We start from the raw sequence: 16,790 nt of genomic DNA on the forward strand, positions 1-16,790 counted from the left end.
AAGAGTGGGTTAGTGGGATTAGTTTGGGGTCTGACAGAGGGCTGTGGGGAGAGAGAGTGATAGTGGGATTAGTTTGGGGCCTGATATGGGCTGTGGGGAGAGAGTGGGACAGTGGGATTAGAGAGGAGAGAGGAATGAGCAGGTGAAGTGAGTCACGAAGGGGAAGTTACAGAAAGTGTTTGTATTTCCCAAGAGTCCTTTTGCAGGACTGTGAGTCTGCGTGTGGGTTTCCATCTTTTGGTGACAGAAGTATTTCAGGAAGTTCAACACTGGTGTAAGCAAAGCTCTTTTTATTACAGAATTACAAAGTGAGTCATAAGTTCACAAACACTGATACAAAGGTTATACAGACCAGCTCACTAGGTCATCTGATGGACATACTCCAAACCCACCTATACCATCCCATCACACGCTCCCGGTGTCAGACACAGGGTGAAGCTCCCTCCACACCGTCTCATCACACACTCCCAGGGTCAGACACAGAGTGAAGCTCCCTCCACACCGTCTCATCACACACTCCCGGGGTCAGACACAGAGTGAAGCTCCCTCCACACCGTCCCATCACACACTCCCGGTGTCAGACACAGAGTGAATCTCCCTCCACACCGTCCCATCACACACTCCCGGGGTCAGACACAGAGTGAATCTCCCTCCACACCGTCCCATCACACACTCCCGGGGTCAGACACAGAGTGAATCTCCCTCCACACCGTCCCATCACACACTCCCAGGGTCAGACACAGAGTGAAACTCCCTCCACACCGTCCCATCACACACTCCCGGGGTCAGACACAGAGTGAAACTCCCTCCACACCGTCCCATCACACACTCCCGGGGTCAGACACAGAGTGAATCTCCTTCCACACCGTCCCATCACACACTCCCGGGGTCAGACACTGAGTGAATCTCCTTCCACACTGTCCCATCACACACTCATGGGGTCAGACACAGAGTGAATCTCCCTCCACACCGTCCCATCACACACTCCCGGGGTCGGACACAGAGTGAAGCTCCCTCCACACTGTCCCATCACACACTCCCGGGGTCAGACACTGAGTGAATCTCCCTCCACACCGTCCCATCACGCACTCCCGGGGTCAGACACAGAGTGAAGTTCTCATGGAAGCTCTCACTGAAACATGGTTAAATGCACCCCCCTCCCTCCCCTCCACCCCCTCCCTCCCCACCTCTTCGACCCCCTCCTGCCCCTCAGTGGGTCCTGACGAAGACCAGCCTGCCAGAGTGGATCAGGTCAGCCACATAGACCAACAGGTTGAAGGCCGTGAGGACAGCCACCACCACCTGGTTGTCCCAGTAGCACCCTTTACTGCAGTTGCTAGGCCGCCTGGAGTTGCCGTAGCGGCGGTCAAAGCAGAACAGTGGCCAGAGGATGGTGGCTGTGGCGTAGAATAGGACGCCCAGCAGGGCGTAGGCTCCCAGCCAGCGCTCCAGTGGGGTGGGAAGCCAGCCAGAATGGCCAGTCAGGAAGAGCAGGATGAGCAGGGTGGCCAGGATAAAACAGATGCAGTACACAGCCAGGCACCACTTCAGGGCCGGGTATCCATGGTAGTACGTTTCCCCCACAAAGGCAAAGATGACTCCCGCAGCGAAGGCCTCCACCACCTTCAGCAGACCAGGCACAGTCGCCAGGTAACCGGTCACCTCCCCCGGCCTGGCTTTGCTCAGCCAGACCTGCACCGCGTAGGCCACCGTAGCCAGGCAGGAGGCGACAGTGGCAGTGACCGTGTAGTCCTGCTGCCCGTGATTCCTGTTGACGAAGTAGACCGGGTAGATGACGGAGGCTGAGAGGCAGAGCAGGCCCGAGAAGGCCGCCAGGGCGACAGGGGCCTCCCGCCAGGAGACGGGGGCCCTGGACGTCAGGCCTGCCACCTCGAGCAGCAGCACCAGGGCGGTGGCGGCAAACGAGAAGCACCAGGCGAACATGCACCAGTCACCGGGCTGGCCCCACCAGATTCCCACGTGCACCACTAGGCTGAAGGCCAGGCAGGTCAAGAAGAGGGCTGCCAGACGCGCGTAGCCCAGCTGCGAGTTCAGGGCCTGCAGGTTCACCACTGCCATCGTCCTAGGGGGAGACAAAGAGGGGAGTGAGTTAGTGTGGGGGAAAGCAAGGAGGGAGTCACACCATATAACAGAGGCATTGTAACTGTGGGCGGGGAGGGGCAAGTCTGATGTGAGGGAAAATGGTGGGTAGACCACACAGCATTGGCCTTCCTTCTGGGGGGGGGGGAGTAGAGAGCAGTTATTGTGGGGGAAATCTGCAGTGGAGGGGGGGAAAGAGTCACACCATATACATAGACCATACAAGACAGAACAGCTCAGCACAGGAACAGGCAATTCAGCCCACAATGTTGTGCCAAACTAATTTAATCAGTGATTAAACCCCTGACGAAATGAATCCCTCTGTCTACATAGTGTTCATCACCCTCTGTTCCCCATACACAATGTCCATCTCCCTCCATTCCCCGTACACAACGTCCATCTCCCTCCATTCCCCGTACACAATGTCCATCTCCCTCCGTTCCCCGTACCCAATGTCCATCTCCCTCCGTTCCCCGTACCCAATGTCCATCTCCCTCCGTTCCCCGTACCCAATGTCCATCTCCCTCCGTTCCCCGTACCCAATGTCCATCTCCCTCCGTTCCCCGTACCCAATGTCCATCTCCCTCCGTTCCCCGTACACAATGTCCATCTCCCTCCGTTCCCCGTACACAGTGTCCATCTCCCTCCGTTCCCCGTACACAATGTCCATCTCCCTCCGTTCCCCATAGACAATGTCCATCTCCCTCCGTTCCCCATACGCAATGTCCATCTCCCTCCGTTCCCCGTACACAATGTCCATCTCCCTCCATTCCCCGTACACAATGTCCATCTCCCTCCATTCCACATACACAATGTCCATCTCCCTCCGTTCCCCGTACACAATGTCCATCTCCCTCCATTCCCCGTACACAATGTCCATCTCCCTCCATTCCCCGTACACAATGTCCATCTCCCTCCATTCCCCGTACACAATGTCCATCTCCCTCCATTCCCCGTACACAATGTCCATCTCCCTCCGTTCCCCGTACCCAATGTCCATCTCCCTCCGTTCCCCGTACCCAATGTCCATCTCCCTCCGTTCCACGTACACAATGTTCATCTCCCTCCGTTCCCCGTACCCAATGTCCATCTCCCTCCGTTCCCCATACACAATGTCCATCTCCCTCCATTCCCGTACATAATGTCCATCTCCCTCCATTCCCCGTACACAATGTCCATCTCCCTCCATTCCACGTACACAATGTCTATCTCCCTCCGTTCCCCGTACACAATGTTCATCTCCCTCCGTTCCCCGTACACAATGTCCATCTCCCTCCATTCCTCGTACACAACGTCCATCTCCCTCGTTCTCTGCATATCAATGCGTTTGTCTATCAGCCTCAGAGACACCGCTATTGTATGTCTGCTTGGAACTTTTCTTTCAAACATTAATTAGATATTTGCACATTGGGGAAGAAGATATTGTGGCTGAGGCAGGTAGCATTTAAGAAACACTTGGGTGGGTACATGAAAAGGCTGGTCATGTAGAGATATTTGGGCAGTGGGTCGTGGCTCCATATGTCACTACCACAGGGCGTGACGACCCTGCCTTACACGAGCCCTGGGCTCAGCTGGCTCCGGCTGACAGTACCCGGAATGGGCCCCTATCCAGGGTCACGGATCCCACTGCCTTGTGGGTATCTTCAGGAGAAGAGAAGGCTAAGGAGCAAACCCCACACAAATCCGGAGTGGAGCCCCTAAGGCCATTGGATGGCGTATCACGTCACCTCCCGGCAGCTCCTGCAGCCAAGCTGATGCCAAATGTACTGCTTCGCATTCCTTTGGACCACATCCGCGAGGCCGAGAGGGGGATCTTGATGTCTGGGCAGCCCAGGATCTCCATATTCATCGCCCAGGTCTGCGTCTGGGATGGGTTCATCCATTGTCTACTTAGACAGATGGAGCCATTATTATTATTATAGGGATATAGGCTGAACATTGAAGAATTGGTCTATGGTCAGAATGGACAGGCTTGGCCGAAGGATCTGTATCTTTGCTGTGTCCCTATTCTTCGCCTTCCCACCATAACCCTTAGCAGCCTATCAATGAAGAACCCATTAACTCCTGCCAGAAATGGACCCCATGATGTTGGCTCCACAGATCTCTGGTAAGGAATTCCACACACTCACCGCCCTCTGGCTGGAAGAAAATTCCTTCTCATCTCTGTTCCTCTCTTCTGAGGCTGCGTCCTCTGGTCCTAAACTCCCCCACTGTAGGGAACATCCTCTCCACATCCACTCTATCTGAGCCTTTCAATATTCGGTAGGTTTCAATGACATCCGCTCTCATTGTTCTAAATTCCGGCGAGTACAGGCCCAGAGTCATCAAAGGCTCCTCATACGTTAACCCTATGATTCCTGGAATCATCCTCATGACCTTGTCCAATGCCAGTAAATCCTTTCAAAGCTGCTCACAAAACTCCAACGTGGATGTAACTCCTCAGCATTACATCCTTGCTTGCATATTCTCTCTGGGGTGGGCTGCTGCCTTCCCCTTGCACAGTTTCCTGACCCCACCTCAGGTGCTCTCAAAATGAACACTAACATTGCATTTGCCTTCCACACCACTGACTCTACCTGCACGTTAACCTTTAGGGGAATCCTGCATGAGGACCGTCAACTCTCTTTGCACCTCTGGCTTTTGAATTTTCTCCTAGTTTTAAAAATAGTCCACACCTTTATTTCTTCCACTAAAGTGCATGACCATTCAGTGTGTTCCATCTGCCACTTCTTTGCCCATTCTCCCAATCTAAGTCCTTCTGCAGACTCACTGTCTCCTCAACACTTCCTGCCCCTCCACCGCGAACAGCCATGGCGCCAGCAATTCCATCATCTAGATTGTATTATGGGACATCTCACCCATGGAAAGGAGGTGATATCGTATTTGTTAAGTAGGGGCCGTGCACAATCCTGATTTGATGGAGGCAGCCGTGAGAAGCACGGAGGAACACCTGGAGAAACTTCTGGAATGCCCGCTTCGCTGCCACTGCTACTGTGCGATCGAGAATCATTGGAGGGGAAGGCCCCAAATCCTCGGCTTTGCCTATTGCCTGTTGCCGGGGCCGGGGTCAAAGCACTCGGCAGAGATGGTGCTCGGTGCTCGGTGTCGGAGGGCTGGTCGGAGGCTCGAAGTTTTCGGACGGACTCAGAGTTGGACTGTGGTCGGGTGCTTCCAGGGTGCTGCATCGGCAAGTTTGAGGCACTGGAAGCTCATGGCAGGGAGAGTTTTTCTTCCTTCTTCTGTCTGCGTGAGATAATGGGACTTTCGAGAGACTTTGAGACTTTTCTTTTTACCGTGCCCATGGTCTGTTATTTATCAAATTACAGTATTGCTTTGCACTGTTGTAACTATATGTTATAATTATGTGGTTTTTGTCAGTTTTTCAGTCTTGATTTGTCTTGTGTTTCTGTGATAACATTCTGGAGAAACAGTGTATCATTTCTTAATGCATGCATTACTAAATGACAATAAAAGAGGACTGTGTGTCCTCATAACCTAATCTAAGTCAGTTGTGACATCTTCGAATCGACAGGCCAAAGAGCCTTTTTCTGTGCTGTCGTGCTCCACGACTCCATAACCACACTCATATTACCAGGGGAGGAGTTACTGGGGGTCTTAATGCACATTAACTTGATAAACTTGATTAGCGCTCTGTTTCTCAGTCTCGGAATTCTGTGCACCCATTCTGGGAGAGAGGTGCTTACTCAAATATCATCCATATATGGGATTATTCTCATTGAAGTATCATTCCATACTTCAATGAGAATAATCCCAGGAGCCCTAAAATCCAAACCTGTCCAATGGTCCCTAACAACCACGCCGCAAAGCATGTGCTACTGGGCCGTGAGGAAACGATACGAGTCAGCTGCACCTTTCCTCATTCCCTGTCACGCACCGTTGAACTTGAACATAGGGTTGCCAACTGTCCCGTATTTGCTGGGACAGCCAGTATATTGGGCTAAATTGGTTTGTCCGATACGGGACCGCCCTTTCCTGTATTTCCCCTGCTAAGGTAAAGTATTCCTATGAAACCTTCCGTGCCTAAGTGGCGTGAAGCGAAGGAGCTATTACCAGTAATTTATATGGGAAAAAATTTTGAGCGTTCCCAGACCCAAAAAATAACCTAACAAATCAAACCAAATAACACATAAAACTGAAAACAAACAACACTAACATATAGTAAAAGCAGAAATGATATGGTAAATATACAGCCTATATGAAGTACAAATAATGTATGTACAGTGTAGTCGGGAAGATGAAGGCAAAACCGATTTGTGGGGAAAAAAAATCGGCACGTACGCACATGTGCACACAGGTGCCCGCGCAAGGCTTCATGGTCATGGTAGTCTTTCTGGGGGTAAAGTGTCCCGGAATTTGACTGCTACTTTTGTCCCTTATTTGGGAGTGAGGAAGTTGGCGACTCTAACTGTAAAAGACATGTTGAGGTGAGTTTAACCCTACTTGAACACCCCCCACCCCACCTGGTCGGCCGGTCCGCAAGAATATTGTCAATATTAAAGCGGTCTGCGGTGCAAAAAAGGTTGGGGACCCCTGCCCAATGAGTGGAATAGCTCCCCCAGAGATCCATAGAAGAGCAGTTTTAGCAAAATTTTACAAGCATTGTCCAAAATATCTCCCACAACGTTCCAGTTCGTAAACTCGTTGAAAATGCTCCTCCAACTTTCTGACTCAAATCCCAAAAACCTTTCTACAACTTGAAAAGTCTTGACTCCGATGACAAACATAGTGAATGGGTCCAGTACTGGCACACCAACACGCAACCCCACTCCCCGGCGGAGATCTGATCGGTGACCTCACCTTGCTCCTACCAGAGAAAAAACTGGACAGTTACAAGTAGACTCTGAAGTTGAGATGCCAAACCGGTGCAAACATTACACCGATGGGACACCTGACAAACCCCAGTTTGCCCCTGTGGTGCCCCAACCTAGGACGTCCTCCAGCTGGTCCAAACATGTCCTCTCACCAAGATCCAAGACGGCTTTGCCGATGTGGCCGTGGCTTGGCAAAAAATACTTAGAAGTGTGAAGCAAGCAAAAAACAGCCGCTGAATGAAACAATCCCAGGCAATAGAGCCCACCCAGCTAGCCCCAATTTCCTCCATTCGGCCCATGTCTCACCAAGCCCCCTCTCTCCATGCTTCTTAATGTAGCTACCTCAACCAGTTCCCCTGGCAGCTCGCTCCATACTCACCACCCTCTGAGTGGGAAAGTTAATCCTCAGCCATCCTTCCCATCTCACCCTAAACCTCTGCCTCCCCGCCACCCTGGGGAAAAGACTGTCGCCATCCACCTTATCTTTGTCTCTCATAAATGTAAACGTTTCTGTAAGTTTGCCTCTAAGCTCCAAAGAATAAAGCCAGCTTCTCCTGATAACTGAGGCCTTCCAATACTGGCAAAGTTTTGGGAAAACGGGGAAGAAACTACCGAGATATTTGAGCATCAAACATAGTGGAACATAATGCAGTACGGACCACGATGTTGTGTCAACCTTTGAACTAACTCCAGGATCAATCCAACCCTCCCCCCCCCCCAACATAACCCTGCATTTTTCCATCATCCATTAAGTTATTTACGCCTCTTAAAGGTCCCATGTATCTACCTCTCCCGTCACCCTTGACAGTGTTCCACACACTCACCACTCTCCATGTAAAAAAAAACGAGCTCTGACATCACCCCTGTACTTTCTTCCAATCAACTTAAAATGATATCACCTCATATTCGCCATTTCTGTCCTGGGAAAAAGCCTCTGGCTGTCCACTTTTTTATACCGCTTATCATCTTGTACACCTCTATCAACTCACCTCTCATCCTCCTTCACACCAAGGAGAAAAGCCCTAGCTCGATGGACCTTTCTTCATAAGACATATTCTCTAATCCAGGCAAAATGCTGGTGAATATTAAAGGCTTTCCGTTTGCCTAGCACTTTTTCCTTTGTAATAGCAATGGCACTCACTCCTTCTCCCTGACACTCACAGACCCCTGGCCCACTGATAGTGTCTTCCTCAGTGAAGACAGATGCAAAATGCCCATTAAGTTCATCTGCCATTTCCTTGTTCCCCATTACTACCTCACCAGCATCATTTTCCAGTGGTCCAATATCAACTTTCACCCTCTTACTCTTTATATAAATGAAAAAAGCTTTCAATATCCTGCTTTATATTATTGGCTAGTCTGCCCTCATATTTAATCTTTTCCCTTCTTATAGCTTTTTTAGTTGCCTTTTGTTGAACTTTAAAAGCTTTCCAATTATCTAACTTTTGCTACCTTACATGCCCTTTTCTTGGCTTTTATGCAGTTAATTTCGTTTGGCAGCCATGGCTGCCTACCTCTGCCATTTGAGAACAACTTCTTCTGTGGGACATATCTATCCTGTGCCTTTTGAACTATTTCCAGAAACTCCACCTCTGCTCTGCTGTCATCCCCGCCAGTATCCTCCTCCAATCCACCTGGGCAAGCTCCATTGCGATACTGATACATGTGAGTTATGCTTCTCCCTCCCAAATTGCAGTATGAATTCAATCGTATTATGATCACTGCCTCCCAAGGGTTCCTTTACGTTAAGCTCTCTAATAAGATCCGGGTTATTACACAACATCCAATCTGCTCTAAAAAGTCATCTTGTGGACATTCAACAAGTTCCCTCTCTTGCAATCCGACACCAACTTGATCTTCCCAATCCCCTTGCATATTGAAATCCCCCATTACAATTGTGTCATTACCCTTATTAGATGCCTTTTCCAGCTCCCTTTGCAAACTCAACCCCACACCTAGGCTACTATTTGGAGGCCTATATATGATTCCCATTATGGTCTTTTAACCCTTGCAGTTTCTTAACTCCACCCACAAAGATTCGACATTCTCTGACCCCGTGTCACCTCTTTCTAAAGATGTAATTCCATCTCCTACCAACAGAGGCACACCCCCGCCTATGCCTTCCTGCCTGTCCTTTCGGTACAAAGTATATCCTTTGATGTTAAGCTCCCAACTATGGCCTTTTATCAACCTTGACTCCATGATGCCTACAATACCATACGGACCAATCTCTAAATGCGCCATGAGTTCATCCACCTTATTCTGAATGCTATGTGTATTTAAATACAGCACCATCAGTCCTGCATTCTTCGCCCTTTTGAATTTTGCCTCTGTGGTACAATTTAACTCTTCACTCTGTCTGCATTTGTACCCAATCATTGGCTTGTCCTTCTATACATGCATGTTACACCCATCATCTGCTTGTAAACCTGCTGGCTCATCCTCAGCTCTATCATACTGGTTCCCGTCGCCCTGCCGTATTAGCTTAAACCACTCCCAACAGCTCTAGTAAACCTGCCCGCAAGAATATTGGTCCCCCGGAGTTTAAGTGCAACTCGTCCCTTTTGTACAGGCCCCACCTGCCCCAGAAGATTCCCAATAATCCAGAAATCTGAATCACTGCCTTCTGCTCCAATTCTTCAACCACACACTCATTCTGTTCCTAGGTAGTTTTCCTATGAGTTAGTAATTTCTTCCCATGACCGTGTGCGTTTCCTCCGTTTGCTCCAGCTCCCTCCCATATTCTAAAGACGCCTGGGTCCAGAAGTCAGCGCAGGAAGCGTGGGGACACTTGCAGGCTGCTCCAGCGTGCCTTTGGACCATGTTGGTCAATGTAAAATACACACTTTATTGTATGTCTAAATGTACACGTGAGAAATAAAGCTTTAACAATGTTCTGCATGGCAAGCTAATCTAGGTAGTCACTAAGGCTAGTCTATATAGACTTCAGCAAGCCCTTTGACAAGATTCTGTACGGCGAGCTAGTCAAATAACACCATAAGACATAGAAGCAGAATTAGGCCATTTGGCCCATCAAGTCTGCTCCACCGTTCAATCATGGCTGATCCTTTTTCTCCCCCCCTCAACCCCATTTCCCAGCCTTCTCCCCGTAACCTTTAATGCAGTGTCCAATCAAGAACTGACCAATCTCTGCCTTAAGTACACCCAACGACCCGGCCTCCACAGCTGCCTGTGGTAACAAATTCCACAAAATCACTACCTTCTGCCCAAAGAAATTTCTCTGCATCTCTGTTTTAAATCGACATCCCTCTATCCTGAGGCTGTGCCCACTTGTCCAAGACACTCTCACCATGGGAAACATCCTTTCCACATCTACCCTGTCTCGGCCTTTGAACATTTGAGAGGTTTCAATGAGATTCCCCCTCATCCCTCTAAATTCCAGCGAGTACAGACCAGAGCCATCAAATATTCCTTGTACGATAACCGTTTCATTCCTGGAATCACCTTGTGAACCTCCTCTGGACCCTCTCCAATGCCAGCACATCTTTTCTAAGATGAGGGGCCCAAAGCGGTTCACAATACTCAAGGTGAGGCCTCACCAGTGCCTCATTTATCCTCAGCATCTCATCCTTGCTCCTCTATTCAAGTCCTCTTGAACTGAATGCTAACGTTGCATTTGCCTTCCTCACCACCGACTCAACCTGCAAGTTAACATTTAGGATGTTCTGCACAAGGATTCCCAAGTCCCTTTGCATCTCAGATTTTTGGATTTTCTTCACATTTAGAAAATAGTTTGCACATTTATTTCTACTACCAAAGTGCATGACCATGCATTTTCCAACATTGTATTTCATTTGCCACTTTCTTGCCCATTTTCCTAATCTGTCTAAGTCCTTCTGTATCCTACCTGTTTCCTCAACACTACCTGCCCCTCCACCAATCTTCAAATCATCTGCAAACCTGGCAACAAAGCCATCTATTCCATCGTCTAAATCATTTATATACAGCATAAAAAGACGTGGTCCCAACACCGACCCCTGAGGAACACCATTAGTCACTGACAGCCAACCAGAAAAGGATGCTTTTATTCCCACTTGCTGCCTCCTACCAATCAGCCAATGCTCTAACCATGTTAGTAACCTTCCCGTAATACCATGGGCTCTTATCTTGGTAATCGGCCTCAAGAGGGGTACCTTGTCAAAGGTCTTCCGGAAGCTAATAAAGCTAATCTCTCTGTAGATTGTCTATATGGACTTCAGTGAGGCCTTTGACAATGTTCTGCATGGCAAGCTGGTCTTGAAGGTTAGATCGCATGGAATCTCGGGTGAGGGTGGATTGGATTCATAATTGGTTCTGTGGTAGGAGGCAGAGAGTGATGGTCAAAGGTTGTTTCTTAGGCTGATGCCCATGTCTACTGGTGTACATGGGGTCAGTCTTGTGAGCACTCTGTTCATTATTTATATAAACAATTTAATGAGAATTTATAGGCATGGATAGTCAGTGACGATGACACTGAAGTCCTGTGAAGACAGTTATCAGGATCTATGGAGGGACCTTGATCAACCGAGGAAGTGGGCCGAGTAATGACAGCTGCAGTTTAATTTGGATCAGTGCAAGGTGTTGCATTTTGGAAAGACAAGACAGGGCAGAATTCTCACAGTGAATGGCAGAGACTGTGGGAGTGTTGTAGAACAGAGGGACCCAGGGGTACAGGGACCAGCCCAGGATAGATCTTTTGGTGTCAACATCTCTGAGCCTGGGCCAACATACCTGATGCGATTACAAATGTAACGCCCTGGTTGTCCTCATATCTGATGGTCACGTCGACTGCAGCCGCTTTCCCTCTCTTAACAAAGATCAGGTCTGGCTTCCATAGATTTTACTGTTGTGCTGTAGGTATTTCATTTGAGCAGTTCTGTAACCGCAGCCTGTTCTGCTTTCAGCCTGTTTGGGTTTGAGCTGAGATAAGGGGCTTTGTTGTTCAACTTGGGAATGTGATGTCAGCTAATCAGGATGGTGGAATTGGGAGAAGGTTCTAGAGAGGCTTCTGGGCAGAGGTGTTTGTGATGGACTCTGCTGTGGGCTGAGGTTTTTGTGGGTGGGAGCTGGGAGAGGACAGGAAGGAAGAACCAAGGTGCTTTGTGCAGATGAATGGCTTCAAGGGGGAAGAACCAATACTCTTGTGGGAGAGCCCGTTTGGTCGAGATGCATTTTGAGCGACATTCGGAAAGTGGTGTGTGCTTTCACACAGACCGAGGGTCCAGCACGCGAATTACAGACAAGTTCAAGATGAACTCCAACTTACTGCACACTTGACCGTTTAATTACAGTATAATGGGCTCTTCGTGTTTTTTTTCTTTCTTTTCTTTAATAGCTGTTTGATTGCTAATGTTCACAAATATACTTTCGTTATAATTGTATGCAAAATACGATGATATTTTTTGCCAACAGGCAATTGCGGGGGTGGGGGGTGGTGGGGTCAGGAAATCACACAGCGTTCACTCAAACCGGGGTTTGGGTGGGTGAGACATCCCAACCTCACTGGTCTGGCTGGACCAAAGTCGCTTACACCCTAGACCTATGGAGCCTGAGAAAGGTGGCTTCCTCGGCTGATAGCGAGGGGCTAATCAGCTGCATTTCCAGAGTCGTCCAGTAAAAGGGGTTTCACAAAGAAGGCATGGCAGCAGCTCTATTTCATTAGGAGTTTAAGGAAACCTGGCACGTCACCAAAGACGCTCGCAAGTTTCTACAGATGCACCGTGGAGAACATTCTACCTGGTTGCATCACCATCTGGGACGGAGGGGCTGCTGCACAGGGTCGGAAAAAGCTGCAGAAAGTTGTAAACTCAGCCAGCTCCATCATAGCACAAGCCTCTCCAGTATCAAGGACAACTTCAAAAGGCAATGCATCAAAAAGTTGACATTCATCATTAAGGCTCCCCAACACCAGGACGTGTCCTCTGCTGATGGACATACCATCAAAGTGGGGGTACAGGAGCCTGAAAACACACACTCAACATATTAGCAACAGCTCTTCCCCATCGCCATGACACTTCTGAATGGACAATGAACCCATACATACTTCTTCAGTGTTTTTCACCCTCTCTTTTCGCACGACTTCATTTTAAAAAATATACTTATTGTAACTTGTTGGTTATGTTATGTCTTGCCGCTGCAAAGTAACAGGTTTCACAACATACGTCGCGATGCTGCAGTTGTACAAGACATTGGTGAGCCTGGCGTTTGTGTTCATTTCTGGCAGGAAAGATGCTGCTGAGCTGGAGAGAGGGCAGAGGGGGTTTACGAGGATGTTACCGGGGCTCGGGGACTGAGTTATGGAGAGGGGTTGGACAGGTTGGGACTTTATTCCTCGGAGTGTAGGAGACTGAGGGGTGACCTTACAGAGGTGTATAAAACCACGAGGGGCACAGATAGGGTGAAAGTGCACAGTCTTTTTCCCCCAGGGCTGGCAATCAAGCACCAGAGGGCACAGGTTTAAGGTGAGAGGGGAGAGAGATTCAACAGGGACCCGAAAGGCAACTTTTTCACTCTGTCAACAGAACAAGCCGCCGGAGGGAATGGTTGAGGCAAGTATGTAAACAACATTAAAAACCATTCGGACAGGTACCTGGACAGGAAAGGTTTCGGGCTGCAGTATGTTGCGCTGAAGGGCCTGATTGTGTGGTGTGTCACTGCGACCAGATCTGAAGAGTTGATAATCTATTAAAAGACAAACAGGCCAGGAGTTGTCTGTGTAATTGGTTTAGTGCTGATCTCTGTCAAGTGATTCTAGTTTTCTGAGCTGTCTCATGATGCCCACGCCCTGCAGGAGAGACAGCCAGCCGACACTGGAGTGATCGCTGTGCAGCGCTGACTATATTTGGCCAGAGACGCTGGTCTGGCAGTGGGAGAAGGAATCTGTGAATCAGTCAAACTTTCCATACACAGACATAGTACACATCTGGGAATGTAGCATGCTGGACTTGTTAACCCTTTGTGTGCACTGTGGGGAAGCAGCGAGGAGGGAGCGCCACACGGCAGGAGGAACACTGAGGGAGCGCCACGCTGTGGGAGGGATCCCGAGGGAGCACTACACGGCGGGAGGGAGCACCATTCTGCGGGAGGGGCGGTAAAGGAGTATTGCACTGTGGGAGGGGGGCAGTGAGGGAATACCATGCCGTGGGAGGGAGCTCTGTGTTGTGTGGGGGGGGTGGAGTTAAGGAGGGAGCACTGTGGGAGGTGGAGCTGAGAAGTGAGTGCTGTGGGAAGAGGGGTGGGGAGGGAGTGCTGCTGTGGGGTGGGGAAGAAGTGTTTGGGGGGTGGGGAAGGAGGGGGCAGGAAAGAAGGGTTGTTTGTGGGGTGGGGAGAGAGCATTGTGGGGTGTGTGGATGGAGCATCGTGGGAAGGGAGGGGGCAGGAAAGAAGGGTTGTTTGTGGGGTGGGGAGGAAGTGTTGTGGGGAGTGAGTGCTATGGGAGGAGGGGGCAGCAAAGAAGCATTGTTTGGGGGGTGGGGAGGGAGTGCTGTGGAAATGGGCCGGGGAGGAGATGCTGTGTTGGATGAAGCAGAGAGTGGGCACTGTGTGGGGTGGGGTGGGGTGAGGTGGGGTGAGGTGAGATGGGGTGAGATAGGGTGAGATGGGTTGAGATGGGGTGGGAGGGTGCGTTTTGTGGAGTGGGGATGGTCTGTGGCTTGGGGCGGGGAGGGGATGTTGTGTGTGGTGGTGTGGGGAGAGAGTTTGTGGAGGGGGCGAGGAGGGAGAGCTGGGTGGGGCGGGGAGGGAGCGCTGGGTGCGGTGGGGTGGGGAGTGAATGTTTTGTGGAGTGGGGATGTTGGGTGGGGTGGGGACACAGTGTGGTGTGGGGCGAGGAGGGAGCGCTGGGCGGGGTGGGGTGGGGTGGGGCGAGGAGGGAGCGCTGGGCGGGGTGGGGTGGGGTGGGGTGGGGCGAGGAGGGAGCGCCAAGCTGCGACAGTATCCAAACTCACCTGATTCAGGAGAGGAGCTGATTTTAATACTGTAGCGGGTTACTCGCGTAGTAGAGCGCCGAGCGGGACGCGACCCTCTCCCTGTCCCTTCAACAGGAGTCCGCAGTTTGAACCCAGTCCTGGCTCTGCAGCGGTCAACGCCCTGGGGTTACCTTGTACACTGTCTCTCTCTCTCTCTCTCTCTCACTCACTCCCTTGTCTCCTTACCCGACTCTCCCTCTCTTCTGTCACTCTTTCTGTCTGTCTGTCTGTCTCTCCCTCCTTCTCTCTGTCTCTCTCTGCTAGGATATGCTGCTGAAGTCTGTGTTCCCACCCAGGGTGCGGTACGGTCTGACTATTTCCCCTCCCCGACAGATGCACCGTTTCCTGCCGCCGCGAACTTCCCACCCCCACCAGCAACTCTCAGTGAGTCAGAGTTGCTGGACCTGGGGCCTGAGCTCAGAACTTCCCCCTCGGCAAGCGTGTTTCAGTGCACGCCGCGAATCTGTCTCCTCGCCCGGGCGACTCCCCTCCCTCCTCTCACTCTCTCCTGTCCCCTCCCCTCCCCCTCCCCCTCCCCTCCCCTCCCCCACTCCCTCCCCCCTCACTCCCTCCCCTCCTCTCACTCCCTCCCGTCCCCACCCCTCCCTCCTCTCACTCCCTCCCCTCCCCTCCCTCTGCTCACTCCCTCCCCTCCCCCTCTCATTCCTTCCCCTCCCTCCTCTCACTCCCTCCCCTCCCGTCCCTCCCCTCCTCACTCCATTCCCTCCCCTCCCTCCTCTCACTCCCTCACCACTCTTCCCTCCTCCCCTCCCTTCCCTTCCCTTCTCTCACTCCCTCATCTCCACTCCCTCCTCTCATTCCCTCACCACCCTCCACCTCCTCTGCTTCCATCTCAGGCCCCCTTCTTCTCCCTTCTACTCCCCGACCATCTCGCTCCGCTTCTCTTCTAAACTCACTGACTCGCCTCCCTCTCCTCTCCTCACCCCTCCCTCCTGTTGCCCTCTAGCCTCTCCCTCCCTTTCCTCCCCCTCTCTCCCCCTTCAGATGGTGACAGGGAGGCGTACATGAGCGAGATAGAGCAGCTTGTTCAAACTTACACTCAAAGTCAGTAAGAGCAAGGAATTGACTGACTGCAGGCAGGGGAACTCAAGGGAACACACACCAGTCCTCATCGAAGGATCTTTTGTGGAAAGGGTGAGCAGTTTCTAGTTCCTGGTGTCAACATCTCTGAAGATCTATCCCGATCCCAACATATTGATGCAGTTACATGTAACCCTCAGCCTCATCCAGCTCGTGTTCGTCCAGCAGAAAACAGCTCTGGCTCCGCCAAACTGAGAAATCACGTTTGTGTAATGTACCGCCCAGTTACAAACCCACAACACAAAATATCAGATGGTACACCACATGCAATTACGTGATTGAACTTTATGAATCTTAATCTGATTTTAGGGTTATTAACGAAAATAAAAAAGGGCCCATTTCAAGGAAAAGTCAAAAGTGCACATTGGAGCTGAGTCAGTCGCCATTCTTCCACCATTGATCTCCTCCAAACGTCGCCGACCTTCAGACCCTCAGATCACAGTCCACTCCGTCCGGTGGTCTTCCAACTCTCTCCACGAGCGTCTTCCCTATTCATCTCTCCTCGACCAAAGCCCGCGAAAAATCACCTTCCAGATTCACAAGACAGAGCAACAATCTCTGATTGGCTCACAGGCATAACCATAGTCCTGTTATCTCCAGCCATAACCCAAACATTGCTGCTACAGAGAAACCGTTACCTCAGCAGAGAAACATTACAGAGAAACCATTACATTAGCAGTGAATCCTTACATAAACAGAAAAAGCATGAGAGTGGCTATATGTCATTGGGAGTTTGAAGAGATATGATATGTCACCAAAGACGCTTACAAATTTCTACAGGTGTACCATT

General features: G+C 50.5%; 1 protein-coding gene across 2 annotated transcripts; it reads right to left on the reverse strand.

Annotated features, from left to right (window-relative positions):
- Window positions 1-275: 275 nt before the first annotated feature.
- Window positions 276-15,370, reverse strand: LOC140189953 (myeloid-associated differentiation marker-like). 2 transcript variants are annotated; one of them, XM_072246329.1, is made up of 3 exons: window positions 14,879-15,370; window positions 13,522-13,613; window positions 276-2,083 (listed from the first exon to the last, which is right to left on the reverse strand). In XM_072246329.1, exon 3 carries the CDS (start codon window positions 2,077-2,079, stop codon window positions 1,210-1,212), a length of 870 nt encoding a protein of 289 aa, XP_072102430.1. In that variant the 5' UTR covers window positions 2,080-2,083; window positions 13,522-13,613; window positions 14,879-15,370; the 3' UTR covers window positions 276-1,209. The 2 variants fall into 2 exon arrangements, with proteins under 2 accessions (XP_072102430.1, XP_072102429.1); XM_072246328.1 differs by lacking the exon at window positions 13,522-13,613 and having other exon boundaries at window positions 14,879-15,369.
- Between the last annotated feature and the right edge of the window lie 1,420 nt (window positions 15,371-16,790).

The sequence above is a fragment of the Mobula birostris genome, chromosome 29 (assembly GCF_030028105.1).
Source record: "Mobula birostris isolate sMobBir1 chromosome 29, sMobBir1.hap1, whole genome shotgun sequence".
Lineage (NCBI taxonomy): Eukaryota > Metazoa > Chordata > Chondrichthyes > Myliobatiformes > Myliobatidae > Mobula > Mobula birostris.

Bases quoted from the DNA above. Each gene is read 5' to 3' on its own strand.
- LOC140189953 (XM_072246329.1), bottom strand. From the start codon at position 2,079: ATGGCAGTGGTGAACCTGCAGGCCCTGAACTCGCAGCTGGGCTACGCG.